The sequence below is a fragment of the Oncorhynchus kisutch genome, linkage group LG1, assembly GCF_002021735.2.
Source record: "Oncorhynchus kisutch isolate 150728-3 linkage group LG1, Okis_V2, whole genome shotgun sequence".
Lineage (NCBI taxonomy): Eukaryota > Metazoa > Chordata > Actinopteri > Salmoniformes > Salmonidae > Oncorhynchus > Oncorhynchus kisutch.
Genome location: NC_034174.2, coordinates 73,013,446 through 73,028,308, shown reverse-complemented (window position 1 = coordinate 73,028,308; position 14,863 = coordinate 73,013,446). Strand labels below are relative to the sequence as shown.

The window sequence follows — 14,863 nt, the reverse complement described above, 5'->3', positions numbered from 1 at the left end:
TGGGTGTGTCTGTGTGTATGGTGTGAGAGCAACCAATGGAAATCTAGCCCGAGCTCTTTATTAGGCCCTTTGAAATGAAGTCAATATTGTTTCCTGTTAGGAGAAAAAATATCAAGAATAACAAATATACACACCCATTATGCCCTGGCCTTTGTTCTGTCTCTCTGCTTGACATTTACCTCTTACCCTCTGTAACTGCGTCATAACTTCAGAAACGTCAAACGCCCAATCTAAAGCTAGCACATCCTTCTTTCTTGTTGCGTCTGTGGAAAAAATGTACCGCTTAAACATTGGTTGCTAAGGCCTGTTACAGCCCTTTGAGTATCAATAATGAAATATCAGATAGATTTGCAGGTGCTACAAAACTACTAATTGAAGCCTGTTCTCATTAACCAAGCAGGACTAAAGCGATTTCCAAGTACGTTTCTCCTCTGTACAATTACAGTACACTGTCTGAAACATGTTGTGCACCATGCATGCCAGGCACTCATACTGTCATACTGTCAAACTCACACAAACACACACACAACAAAGAATGCTTAATCCCAATGACTCATTGTGCTGGTTTGAAAAAGCTTTTGTCCCTCTGCATGTCCCTCACCCTCAGCTGTCTATCTGTCTGTCTCGTTACATAAGTCACACAGCTAGCATCATGTGAGCGAGCATGGAGAGAAGAAGGAAGAGAGAGAGGGACGGAGGGGAAGAGAGAGAGGGAAGGAGGGGAAGAGATAGGGAAGGAGGGGAAGAGAGAGAGAGAGAGAGAGAGAGAGAGAGAGGAAAGGAGGGGAAGAGAGATAGAGACAGAGAGAGGAAAGGATGGGAAGAGAGGGAGCGAGAAGGAGGGGAAGAGAGAGACAGAGAGGGGGGGAGAGTGAGACGGAGAAGGAGGACGGGAGGGAGGGAGAGGAGAGAGTGAGAGTTATTGGACTTGCATCTCTGATTCTACGATATGAGGAAAGGTTGTCCCATCAACAACGTGTTGGGAGGAGATGACAGTGTCATTAGTCATAGTTCAACTCAAGCACAAACAACTGGGTTGTTACACCAAATGAGTGCCTTTATATCCCTTTGATACTTTAAGTAGACATTGTGCATCAATATTGAATTTGAAAAGCCTGTTATATTAAATGAAGTGCCCTTTAGTATAGACCACATGGAGAATTCAATAAATCTGACAAACTAGTGCCAAAATGTCTCTCTGTGCATCCTCTGTGACATCTAGGAAGATTTTAACTCACTTAACCCCAACATTTCTACAAGTTTCTCTTGTTTTAATATGGTGAAACTTTAAATAAAAATATATATAAATACAATTCTCAAAAGAAACATTGAACATCTAATAGTCAAATCATAGTGTAAAAGTGGAGGCCTCCCGAGTGGAGCACTCTAGTGCCACTAGAGATCCTGGTTTGAGTCCAGGCGCTGTCACAGCCATCCGCAACCGGGAGACCTATGGGCTGTACACAATTGGCCCAGCGTCATCTGGGTTAGGGGATGGTCTGTCCTGCAGGGATGCTCTTGTCCCATTGTGCACTAGAGACTCCTGTGGCAGGCTGGGTGCAATGCACGCTGACATGGTTGCCAGGTGTACAGTGTTTCCTCTGACACATTGGTGCGGCTGGCTTCCGGGTTAAGCGGGTATTGTGTCAAGAAGCAATGTGGCTTGGCTGGGTTGTGTTTCTGAGGACACACACCTCTCCCAAGTCTGTACGGGAGTTGCAGCGATGGGACGAGACTGTAACTACCAATTGGATACCACGAAAAAGGGGTAAAAAATAAACAAAAGTAGAAGAGCTTTGTAGTAACCTGGTATATTAATGTTTACCAATAGATGGCAGTATTGACTCAAGACAGGTTTCTTTCCGCATCAGTAGCCGTTTTCTGTCTGCCATGTATAACCATTCTTGAGAAAGCCTCAGGTAGCTTACGCCAGGTGCATTAGGGAATGTTATTCTAAGTTATAATTAAATACTAAAATGTACTTTTGTGTTCGGTGTCATCAATCTAAGAAGCATTTTAAGCTACTACATATTTGTCGATATTTTACATATTTGTTTGCCACGAATTCAACGGAGTGTTTGGCGTGTGGCGCTGGATGTGAGACTCAGGTGAGCGGTGGAAGATTCGGAAGGATTGATTCCCTGGATACGGATAGGACAAATTATTGACTGTGTGAGGGGAGAGAGAATCGGAAAAGATGGCTTATAGGCAACAATGGGCTCGATACCACCATTTGGTCATAAAAATCAGGAATGTGAAATAATGGACCATAAGCATCTGATCTCTCTGTTCCATGAACAAAAGCCAGTTCCACAAATGGTCTCTCCAAGAGTTCAACGTTGGGCTGTGTGGCTCAGGGCCTACGAGTACAGAATAATTTACAAACCAGGTAGATACCATGGGAATGCCGATGCTCTGAGTAGGCTGCCCGTTCCACAAATCATCGCTCAGGAAGGAGAAAATGACCAAGTCTTGATGATCGATGAGTTGGATGACACACCGATGAACACAGCACAAATCAGGCAATGGACTTCTAAGGATGTGACGTTATCACAAGTGCATGAATTTATCCTGAAAGGATGGCCTACAGTGACAGACAGAGCCTCCGATCATGCCTTACTACGCTCGTCGCTTGGCCTTGAGTGTTGGAGATGGGTGTGTTCTGTGGGGTTCAAGAGTAGTTATCCCACCACAAGGGCGGGGTATGCTACGGAAGTTGTTGCACCAATCACATCCAGGTATGTCGGGAATGAAAGGCCTAGCAAGGTCATAGGTCTGGTGGCCAAAGATGGACCAGGATGTAGAAAATGAGGTTAGCCGGTGTACAGATTGTCAGAGTAACAGGAAGTCACCCCCCACCGCGCCATTACATCCATGGGAATGGCAAGAAAAACCATGGACAGGGCTACATGTGGACTATTCTGAAACCTTCCTCGGGAAAATGTTCCTTGTGCTGATTGATTCTCATTCAAAGTGGATGGATGTTAACCCTGTGAACACGTCCACGTCCACGTCGTACGCTACGATTGAGAAGTTCAGTGTCATGAGATTGCCTCAGATGTTGGTTAGCGACAATGCTACTTGTTTTACAAGCACTGAATTCACAAGTTTCATGAAACAAAATGAAATTCAGCATATAATGTTGGCCCCTTTTCACCCATCTTCAAACAGATTAGCAGAACATGTGGTTCAGACCACAAAGGAGGGGATGAGGAAGATACAAGGGGACAGCATTGAAACAAAGGTGCCCAGATTATTGTTTAGCTACAGGATCACTCCTAAAGCTACAACTGGGTTGTCACCTGAAGAAATGCTGACGTCAAGGAGGTTAAGGTCAACCTTGGATCTCATCAGACCAGACCTGAAAGTGAAAATACAAACAAAAGCAATGGAATCAAAAACAGAATCATGACAACAGAGCCACACTCAGAAGTTTCTCACCTGGAGATGTCTACACAAGAAACTATGGGTTTGGTCCTAAATGGATTCCAGCTACAATTGAGGATTGCTCAGGACCAGTATCCTATACTGTGATCATCAGAAGTGGACAAAGACTAAGGAGACGTGGATCAGATCCGAGCTCGAATTCCAGTTCCATCCGTGGACATGGATCAATGCTTAAACGACCAGGACAGGACATTGGAACGTTCCCCAGAGTTGTAGTTGGACAAACAACCTGAAATCAACAAGTCTCAACTTCCTGAGCACCATTCCAGGATGACCCCTTCCTGTGAAGTCTCCATAAAAGGACTTTGTTTCACCATCAGGGGGTGAAGTACTCTGAGACGCTCTCTTAGAGATACGTCCGCCAGACTATTTTAGATCCTAAGGGAGATCATGGTCGATTTTTTTTTAAATAGCATGTGGTTGTTATGAGAAAATCATCAAATGTTTAAGTTGGGTTATTAGCTTTAAATGGGAGAATGTAGTAACCTGGTATATTTATGTTTACCAAAAGATTGTTTTTCTATGTCTGCTATGTATAACCGTTCTTGAGAAAGCCTCAGGTAGCTTACGCCAGGTGCATTAGGGAATGTTATTCTAAGTTACAATTAAATACTAAAACGAACTTATGTGTCAGGTGCCATCAATCTAAGAAGCTTTTTAAGATACTGTTATACTCTTCTTGGCCAATTTTTGGGTGTTTTGTGGTGGAAAACTGAGTGGCTCAAGCAATAACACATCAACCCTCTTACCCAACTTGTATTCAATTGCACCTCCCTGTGGTTCACAACAAGCTTCCATTCCCCCTGCCACAAGGGCATTTATGGCTGATTTAAGATGAAATTGTCAACCCTGTTACTTTATTTGGCACTTAATAGGCATTTAGTATAGTATTCTTATGTATTTAACCTCTTCAGATGGGAAAATGTGTTTTTATGAAGTTGAAAATGTTCAAATTAGGTGACCAAGTTACACTTCTCAAAAGGCAACGGATTGGTGGAACGACCCACTTTAGATCAGTAGCGTGAGGTTCCCTGTAGTTCCTCGAGAGGTGAGGTGTGTGTCTTTCCCGTAAGCCCACTGATGTTACACAGGATCTCATGTCAAACATGGACAATGGCACTCGTTTGTTAAGTAGTGTAGTGCATTGGATCGTAAGGTGACCCCTTTATTACAATAGATGGGTTTAGACCATAAAGAGAGAAAAAGTCAAGAACAGAAACAGGTGACCCGTTCTTATGAAACCAAGTGATGCTTTCATGCTATTCACAATACCTTAAGTAATATAGTGGACGTGTCAATATACTTGGTACCGGTAGTTTCATTCAAATACACTATATTGTCAGGGTAAACACTTATTCAATTATTTTCCGTTTCAGAGTGTGTACAGTACACTAATTAAAGTTGGTGTTTGGTTTCATATTGTAAAGACATACAGTACAGAATGGCGTGATTGATGTGTAAAGACAGTGGGTCCAAAATTCTAATGAAGCCAGAATATTATTTATATGTTTATTATTAACCAGGCAAGTCAGTTAAGAACAAATTATTATTTACAATGACAGCCTACCCCGCCCAAAATCGGACGCCACGCTATGGGACTCCCTATCACGGCCGGATGTGATGCAGCCTGGATTTGAACGAGGGACTTGCTGTGACGCCTCTTGCACTGAGATGCATTCTCTTAGACCGCTGGGCCTCTCCAGAGACACAAGTGTGAGTAATAGTGAAGGAAATGTTTTCGTGGGTAGGCTACCATGTTTGGCATGACAATGACCATATGATTTGGCAAGACAGTACAAACAGATCTGAGAACAGCCCAGCTTTTCTTGCTAAAACAGAGGAAGTAAACACAAGCCGTACAAAATAGAGAGAATATCTGTTGTGCCAACAAGAAGATGCCGTATAACATTTCTGTTGTAATAACATGGCCTGTTATAAATTGAGTTTCTTTTACCAGCTTTACGGAGAAATAGGGAAATGAAGCATAGCATGACTAATTCAACCGTTTTTTCGATTGTATATTCTACTAAATCAGAGATCATCAACTAGATTCAGCCGCAGGACGATTTTTTCTTGAGTGGATGGTCAGGGGATCGGAACATAATTACAAATAAATTGAGGACCCGCGGGCCGGCAGTTGGGAAACCCTGCAGGAGTGCCGCATTCAGTCTTCCCCGAGGTCAATAGGGCCTCACTTTAGATTGATGTTTCCTCGCTGTCAAAATTTGCAAAAATCTCTATCCATTGCTTTTGGAATTTCCCCATGCTCCCTGCCTGACTGTCTAGCTTTCGTTCCGATGACGGTTATGAATCTGGGCAGAGTGAAGAGACTGTAGATGTAGGGCCATTATCATTTCCAAGGCTCAACCTTAAGGTTTGTCCACTTGCCTGGTGCAAGTTTTTAAAAATCGAACAACCAGAATATGTAGATTTCAGTAAAAAAAATCACAATATCAAACAATTACTCCGATCAGAATTGGATCAGACAGCAGGGTAGTAAATTGTCTATATTCCTATTTGCTATAGCCTATTTCAATAAATTATATTTACAAAAAGCAAGAGGACAATGTGGAAAGCTAAGAGTCTCACCAAAGCAGCGCAAAATATCCGATCCGAATCTTTATTTTTTTTATCTTTCTTGAATATCGGATGATCTGGGCCAATAGTCAAAGTCTGTTTTTATAGCGGACACTCCGGTGTCTTATTGTTACAGAATCCCAAATGTTCTATTTCCTCTCCATTTTATATATGACTTGGCCTAGTACACCATTCTTTCAGCTAAATGCATGCTAGGTTTCTCCTGCCGCGCAATTTCATGATCAAACAGGAGTTCTAGGCTATCTCAGAAAGTTTGAAGTTGTTTTGAATAACCCAAACACGTGGAAGGCCTAAGGTAATAATGAGAGATATATAAGATACAATAGAAAGACATAAAAATCTAATGAGAATTTCGAATAAACCTTGACAGTTGACCAACGCATTATAAGACAGAAATGATGCATGCATTCTAGGAATGCGAACCGAACGACCAAAAGCCTAATCCTAACTGAAATATCATAAAAGCATGGACCAATTAAAGTTATGAAGAGTATTTTCCAAACGATTCTAATGAAGTGTTTAATGTTCTAAAGTTGCAGCTTTCAAATGGAAATAATTATGAAAGTCGGAGTCTATGCTATTTTCATTCTTAGATTTATTTTGAATTACATATATTTTAGGAAATTGAGCAATACCAAGATGGACAAATATAATGAGTCAAAAGAAAACGTAGGCTTCAGCTGAGGAAAGCTTATGAAAGAAATGATGCATAGTTGGCCTAGACCTATTTCCATGTTATCCTAGCAATGTGAAACCTACCTACAACACATACTGGCATATAGTAAGTAGCCTAGATGTGAATCAGTGTATAGTTATCCAGTTGTGAGGAGAGCAGAGTTGCTCTGCAGTCCATGATGATTTACAACCCATCACAAGACCCACAGCCAGCGATCCTTGACTGTGTCACTGCTCCATCTGCACACTTCCCCACACACAGGGTCATACAGCAGTAATCATACAGCAGTAATCATACAGGAGTGATCATACAGCAGTAATCATACAGCAGTAATCAAAGAGGAGTAATCATACAGCAGTAATCATACAGCAGTAATCAAAGAGGAGTAATCATACAGGAGTAATCATACAGGAGTAATCACACAGGAGTAATCATACAGCAGTAATCATACAGCAGTAATCATACAGAAGTAATCATACAGGAGTAATCATACAGCGGTAATCATACAGGAGTAATCATACAACAGTAATCATACAGCAGTAATCATACAACAGTAATCATACAGCAGTAATCATACAGCAGTTATCATACAACAGTAATCATACAGCAGTAATCATACAGGAGTAATCAAAGAGGAGTAATCATACAGCAGTTATCATACAACAGTAATCATACAGGAGTAATCAAAGAGGAGTAATAAAGGCCTAGTACACTAATTTAATCACTCATTTATTAATAAAGTGATTTATTAGGGGGTGATGCTGCACCCTTAACACCCCTAATTCCCACGGATATGTGTACTTCACTCATTTTCACTCAACCTTTTGGCCTGTGATACAGACCTTTTTTGGGGGGGACAAGTGACTTTAGTAAACAAGTAAAACATCTGTCCTACTTGTCCAAAGGCTAAAAAGGTTCATGTCAAGCCCTGATTCCTACACAGTTTCAATATTTAAGTCATTTCAATGCAGATTAAAAAATATATATATTTTACAACAACAAAAAACATCCCACGGGCTGTGTGTTTGACACCCCTGCATTAGAGCAATCTTACCTTGAGTAATTCTTCAAATCAAGCTTTTTATTGATTTTCATTCCTATTTTGATTACAATTTTATAATCTACAAATCAGTGGTGCAAGTGGGAAATTATTTTGTGTTGAACTGTTTTGTGATAAAATCAAGTCTTGCATTCATAAAGTAGCTAATGTGATGACTGCAAGGTACTATATGATCTGCCACCACAACGTTCCCCTAGCTACAGTATCATCCCAAATATACAATATACATTTACTGTGCATTCCATTAGTTAATAAGGAATATAATTATTTAGCTAACTGAATAATTATATGTGAGGAGTAAGATTTCACTCAAGTCCCCGATGCCATCTAAGCAAAAGTATTTTCACTCAATCCAGGGCACAAATATGACCTATGACCTCACACTAAACACAAACTCCCCATTCTAGCAATTATATTTCTATGGCTCTTGTGACCTCTAGCCAGCCTAACTGATCTAGGATCAGAGCTTGCCCTTTTTCTTCTTGGTCCTGGTCTTCCTCTTAGTCTTGGAGTCGATGATGAGCTGAGACTGGTGCTTCAGTATCGCCCTGGTGATAATGTCACCCTCATCGTCCCCGCTCTCCTCCTCTTCTGAAAGAGAGGGAAAAGGGAGAAGGATCGCGAGATAGAGTGTGTCTGTGTGTCTGTGGGTGTGTATGCAATTATGCGTCTGATCCCATCTCACCATCATATGGGTCCTGTCTCTGAGCCTCAGGCAGCTTGATGCGGGTGTTGCAATGGGGCAGCTTCCCCTCGATGCTGGCATGGAACTGACAGACACAAAACCACAGACACAGAGAGACAGTTGTTCTCATCATAATAAGATGTCAAAGGGAACATGTTAGTCAAGAAGATCTGTTTATTCAACCATAGGAGTTGGCTATAAAGCACAAAGATCTGGGACCAGGGCTTATGCCTTAAAAATGTAAAGGCATACAACTTGAGACCAGTCAAAGCCAACGTCATTAGAGAATCCCAGACAGACATTGCTACATCACAAGAGCTAACGGTGTACCACTACCCGCACCCTCTGACTCCTGAACAACCCGTACCCTCTGACTCCTGAACAACACATACCCTCTGACTCCTGAACAACCCGTACCCTCTTGACTCCTGAACAACCCGTACCCTCTGACTCCTGAACACAGTGTTCTCAAACACACACCAGGGGGTGACTTTAAGGTGGCCGGCTGGCTGTGACTCGTTAATAATCAAGATCAAACACCTAATGGCCGTATTTCCATCCAGGAACAGATAAGCTATTCAAGCACCAGTGCACAGATTAAAGAACATGGTCTGTATGTAGCATCTAGTCTGCCTGGCGTGGCTGGCAAAAACCTTGGAGTACAGTAGCGAATGGACGGAAAATAAGAAGATGGTTTCAGGTCACAAAGCTTTACCCTGGCAGGACCTATTTGAGTAGATGCTCCATGTACTGTCTGAAACACCTGTCTGTCTCTACAATACCACATTCACTGTTGGGAGCAGCATCCACCGAAAAAATGAGTTTACACATTTGTACTGTACTGTGTACTGTCAAAATGCCCTGGTCTAAGGGGCTTTTCCATTCATTCAATTTCTATGGCAACAACAGTCAATGTTTAACGAATAAGGAAGAGTCGTATCTCTGATCCTCTCCTCCATCCCCTTCATGATGACAGCCATGTCCTTCCCCTCTCCCTCCCCTTACCCCCACCTCTCCTCCTCCCCCTCCTCCTCACCTCCTCTTCCTCCATCTCCTTCATGACGGCGGCCAGGTCCTTCCCCTGGAGCTCCTCCTGCAATAACAGCAGCTTCTGCTCTGACTGGGACAGCAGTTCCACCACGTACTCCTCTGAGCCGGGGGGCAGCTGGGGCTCCAGTCGCTCACCCTGGAGGAGGGGAGGTGTTTGAGGACACAATTGACGTAATGTTTCTGAGCACCTTCACATTTATTTACGAGGTTTCAACTTGATCTAAAGAATCTGACAGGTCTCAGGTCAGTGTACATTATATTGTTAATGGGGTCTTCTCTGTACCAGCTTGATGTGCTGCAGTTTGTCAGATAGGTGTTCCACCCCGGCCCGGACCGTGTTCAGGGTACGGGTCAGCCAGTCCAGACGCTCCTTGGCGGCGTCGCGGCTCCCCTGCTCCGCCTGCAGGTGGCGCTTACAGTCCTCCAGCATCTGCTGGCCACTGTAGAAGACAGTAAGAAATATCCATCAGAATGACTTTAAAGACACACTCAACTCAACACTAAGAAGGGAACCTTTCAGACCAACTTCGGTACCACCACAAGTCTTCTCCCACAAGTTCTCCCACAATTTACAATCTTCAAGGATCTGTTCTGAGGGTCACTGTTTTAATAAATAATACCGCATCCGCTTACAACTTCTCTGGTCTGCTACATTTGCTGTGTAATCCCTAACCCTTGACCTCTAACCCCTGGCCACTGACCTGGAGAGCTTGGTCTCCCCGGAGTACTTGATGTTCTGGAAGTGTTCCTGCAGACGGTCCCTGTCCTCCTTCAGCTGTACCAGGGTTCTCTGGTTCTCCTTCTTCAGATCCTCCAGGTGCTGCTGGGTGTCTCCCTGGGAGATGAACCTCTCCACCACCTCCTGCATAGGGACACGGAGATGGATCAACACACACACACACACACACACACACACACACACACACACACACACACACACACACACACACACACACACACACACACACACACACACACACACACATACACACAGATAAAGATTAATACACACACACACACACACAAACATACATACATACAGATATAGATTAAAACACACACACACACATACAGATTAATACACACACACTGATATAGATTAATACACACACACACAAATAACTGAAAAACACACAACACTTGCATACACACACATGGATACAGTAGGTGCATAGACAAACTAACACACATGTACCACGCACACACTTGCATACAAAGACTCATATAAAATGACCTCCTCTCCGTACCCGTGTGTCAGTGACCCCCGTGGCCTCCTTGATGCGTCTGAAGGCCTCTTCGAAGGTGGAGATGGCCCTCTCCTCCTCCCCCAGCCCGGTGGCACTGCGCTGGGCGTCGCTACTCAGCTCGTCAGGCTGCATGGCTGCCCGCTGGGCCTGGAGGGAAGGGGGCAGACGTCAGGACATTTACTCTGTAGACTAAGTGATATGTAAGAAGTGTAGATATATAGCTAAATAGAATGGACACAGCACCTCATGTTATATTCCTTGATATGGGTACACCCAGTGCCATCTCTAGGCATAAGCGATATAAGCGGACTCTTAGGCCCCCCCCCCATGAAAACAACATTTATTTCGATTTGTTTTAGGAAGTCAGTCGGGGTCTTAACTTACTGTTAGTTACAATAGTTGAACACACAAGGTGCGATTTTGATATGTGGTTGTGTATCAGCAGTTTTTCTCTTGTTATGTCAGTCACTGACAGTCACTCAATTATCCATGTCAGCTGACATGTTAAAGATTGTTAGTTCAGTTGCTATCTAAACCTTGTAGTATTCCTGGCTGAATTACTGACCGGGCACGCAAGGCACCTGCCCAAGGGCCAAAATTAGTAGAATCACATATGTTTTAAAACGGCTAAATGTTCTCTCTGCCCCATGGAAAAACATGTAGAATTGCAGGTCATTAACTTGACAATTTTCCAAGAGGGTGGCCACTGAAATGTTTTGCCCGCTAGGTGGGGGAAGCCCCCAACCAAATCTCGCATAGGGCCCCCGAAATGCTAGAAACGGCCCTGGGTACACCCAATATGGCAGCCGGTCCAGCCATCATGGAACGTTGACTTGAATAGGAAAATCCCTTCTTGTCATTGTTATTCTATGGATGTAAGTGTAAAGTGGTGGGGACCAACCCTTCTCTCCACTCTCTCAGCCTGAGCCTTACGGTCCTCTGCTTCTTTCTTGTAACGGGTGAGGATACACTCTCTGTCCTTCCTCTCCCTATACATCTGTTCTTCTTGACGCTGCAGCTCTGCCTGAGAGAGAGAGAGAGAAAGAGAGAGACCGATAGAGTCAATTAACTACTGTCTATCGTACAAACAGTAAAGAAAAGCATGCAACTCACAACAAATAGCCGTAAACTCAGACAGCTGGACTTTACACGATGGACACATCGATGACTGTAAGGTGATGCATGAGGGGGAGAGGTACGGGACAGTCCTCAGTTACAATAATAATACCCATGCTGGTTACCTTGGCAGTGTCTTTGGAGAGGAGTGTGTATGTGTGCTGGTCACCTTGGCAGTGTCTTTGGAGAGGAGTGTGTATGTGTGCTGGTCACCTTGGCAGTGTCTTTGGAGAGGAGTGTGTATGTGTGCTGGTCACCTTGGCAGTGTCTTTGGAGAGGAGTGTGTATGTGTGCTGGTCACCTTGGCAGTGTCTTTGGAGAGGCGTGTGCATGTGTGCTGGTCACCTTGGCAGTGTCTTTGGAGAGGAGTGTGCATGTGTGCTGGTCACCTTGGCAGTGTCTTTGGAGAGGAGTGTGTATGTGTGCTGGTCACCTTGGCAGTGTCTTTGGACAGGAGTGTATATGTGTGCTGGTCACCTTGGCAGTGTCTTTGGAGAGGAGTGTGTATGTGTGCTGGTCACCTTGGCAGTGTCTTTGGAGAGGAGTGCGTCACTGTTCAGGACCTGCAGGTCCTTCAGCTCCTGTCTCTGTCTCAGGATCTCAGCCTCTAGTTTATCCAGCTGGGACTGGAAGGTCAGGCTCTCCTCCTAATTATAATATATGCCAATTAGCACACGCCTTTCTCCAAAGCTACTTACGTCAGTGAGTGCATACGTTTCCATATGGGTAGCCCCAGCAGGAATTGAACCCACAACTTAGCCACTGAGCCACACAGGACAAAAATGAGAAATTAGAGTAGGTCGTGGAAAAGGATTCAACTACCCAAAGAGCACATTGGAGAGGGTGTGTAGGCATGGCTTGGTTGCATAAAGTTAAATGTGGGGCGAGCTGGCGAAACAGCACAAAGAGATCTGGAACCAGGCTAGGACTAACCTGTAGGTGGGCCTTTAGTTTCAGATAGCCTCTCATGATGTGTTCAGCTTCCTGGCACTTCAGCTGGGCTTTCTCCAGACGATTCTCCAGCACCCGCAAGTTCTGGAAAACGACACACACACACACTTATAGACGGTTGATTGATCCTGAGCTGGGCATGCTAAGTATTTGAAAAGTTTCTGATTGTAGATAAGACTGGCTAGAATCAGAGAGGGTGAGGCAGCGTTGAAGGAAAGAGCGTAACCTTTTGGGGATGATCCTCAGCCGCCTCTCCTTCACTCTGTGGACCAAGGGCAACACATCAGTCACCTCCACTATATTCATACCACTATATTCACTATTTTCTGTGTGTGTGTCTGTCAGTCAGTCTGTCAGTCAATCAATCAGTCAGTCAGTCGGTCCTGCACTACATAGAGAATAGGGTTCCATTCCAGTCGCATCCTCTGCTGCACTGTTTGTCTCTATATAGTACCTTGGCCTCCTCGCTGTGTCTCTCCGTGTATCTCTCTGGTCCCCTGTTCTCTAGCTTCATACTCTGGTACAGTGTCTGTAGGTCCTCCAGGCGACGACGGTACGTCTGGGTGGTGTGCTTTAGAGCGTTCAGCTTCTTCATCTTGTCACACACCTTCTGGTCCAGCACCTTGAGAGCAGCCTGCTCACCAGGATGCAAAGTAGATCATCTTGATTATCCCCAATTTGCATTACAGATGATAGTCAATAATACATCAAAAATACACATACATCAAACTAACATAGCTATGTGTTTGCGATGTCCCCACCTTCCCTGACATGTTTCTGAAGGCAGCTTTCTCCATGCCTCGGCTTTGGAAGGCCTCCTTTATCACCTGCTCGTCCCCCTGGAAGAGAGAAAGAAAGCGGTCTGTAACAGGGAAGGACTACCTCAACTATTCCAATAATAAAGGCTCCTTTTCATTTTCAGTTCCAAAATGTTTTGTTACGATGTGCACTATTGAATATGACCCTGCACTCCAAAATTCTAACAGGGAAAAACAACCTGGGAAGTACAAGCTGAGCATTGAAACCAAAACATTTTTGATAGAATAACCGGTTTTACTTACAGCAAGAGCGTTAGCCAACTTCTTGTGTAGTCTCTTGTTCTCCTGCCTCAGCTGAAGGATAGAATTCCTGTTTTTCTTGATGCTTGACTGAGACATTTCATAGTATGCACTTCTGTCGCCCTCTGTTGGGCGAATTCACAAATTCGTTATTTCAGCATCCTCTGACTGACTTTTGGCCTTCTCTTAAGTCTTATTCAAAGAAACAGGGAACTAGCTGTTACATAACAAGTTGAATGCCATTTATATTTTTGTGTCCCAAACTGTTCTCCATTACTCAGGGGGTGTCAATGGCTAGAAAGGTAGGCTAAATATCTCAACAGGCATTTGACTATTTCTAGCTAAGCCCATTTTGCTGGCAACATAGCCTACACATCACCTGTCCTTGCAAAATGATTGCAACAAAGTAGCTAGTAGTTAACGTTCTATATTTCATAGCTTCATGTGGCCATACATTTCTCAGTGAGAGTAAATTAACCTGTAAGTAACCTCACAGATGGAGGTAACGTTGGCGAAGAATCTTTAGTATAATGTTAGCAAGATAGCGCTAATGCAAAGTCTGAATTTGCGATTCAACATGGCGTTTACACACACAACTAGGCCTAGCTAGTTAACAAGCATAAGTTACCGGTCCTAGCTAGCCTGCTGCAAGTCTTAACCTACCAAGAAGTTGAATTTTCCTCTGCAGTTCTGTTATTTGGTCATGAAGGGGCGGCTTAATGGCCTCGGCGCTGAACGGCATTGTCAGTGTGCACTAATCACAAACTAATACTCGACTTTAGAAGTAGCTAGCTAGCATTAGATGCAAACTGACGCACTTTTAGGTAGTTTTGTCCTTGTATGAGCGGAATTCGCGTGAAAACACCGTCGTTCGGGTGGCCTCTCGTTGCCTAGCAACATATACACTGACTTCCCTATCAAGTCGAGGCTGGAGACCGAACACGAACCTGGAGAGCAAACCACAAAGCAGCACTT

General features: G+C 43.9%; 1 protein-coding gene across 2 annotated transcripts; it reads right to left on the bottom strand.

The window, feature by feature from the left end:
* Positions 1 to 6,622: 6,622 nt before the first annotated feature.
* odad3 (outer dynein arm docking complex subunit 3) lies at positions 6,623 to 14,788 on the bottom strand. 2 transcript variants are annotated; one of them, XM_031832460.1, is made up of 14 exons: positions 14,552 to 14,788; positions 13,892 to 14,013; positions 13,592 to 13,669; positions 13,285 to 13,464; positions 13,057 to 13,092; positions 12,813 to 12,914; positions 12,401 to 12,526; positions 11,665 to 11,787; positions 10,764 to 10,910; positions 10,218 to 10,378; positions 9,800 to 9,956; positions 9,503 to 9,652; positions 8,467 to 8,551; positions 6,623 to 8,369 (listed from the first exon to the last, which is right to left on the bottom strand). In XM_031832460.1, the coding sequence occupies exons 1-14, from the start codon at positions 14,628 to 14,630 to the stop codon at positions 8,242 to 8,244; spliced, it is 1,674 nt and encodes a 557-aa protein (XP_031688320.1). In that variant the 5' UTR covers positions 14,631 to 14,788; the 3' UTR covers positions 6,623 to 8,241. The 2 variants fall into 2 exon arrangements, with proteins under 2 accessions (XP_031688320.1, XP_031688319.1); XM_031832459.1 differs by having other exon boundaries at positions 6,623 to 8,372; positions 14,552 to 14,785.
* Between the last annotated feature and the right edge of the window lie 75 nt (positions 14,789 to 14,863).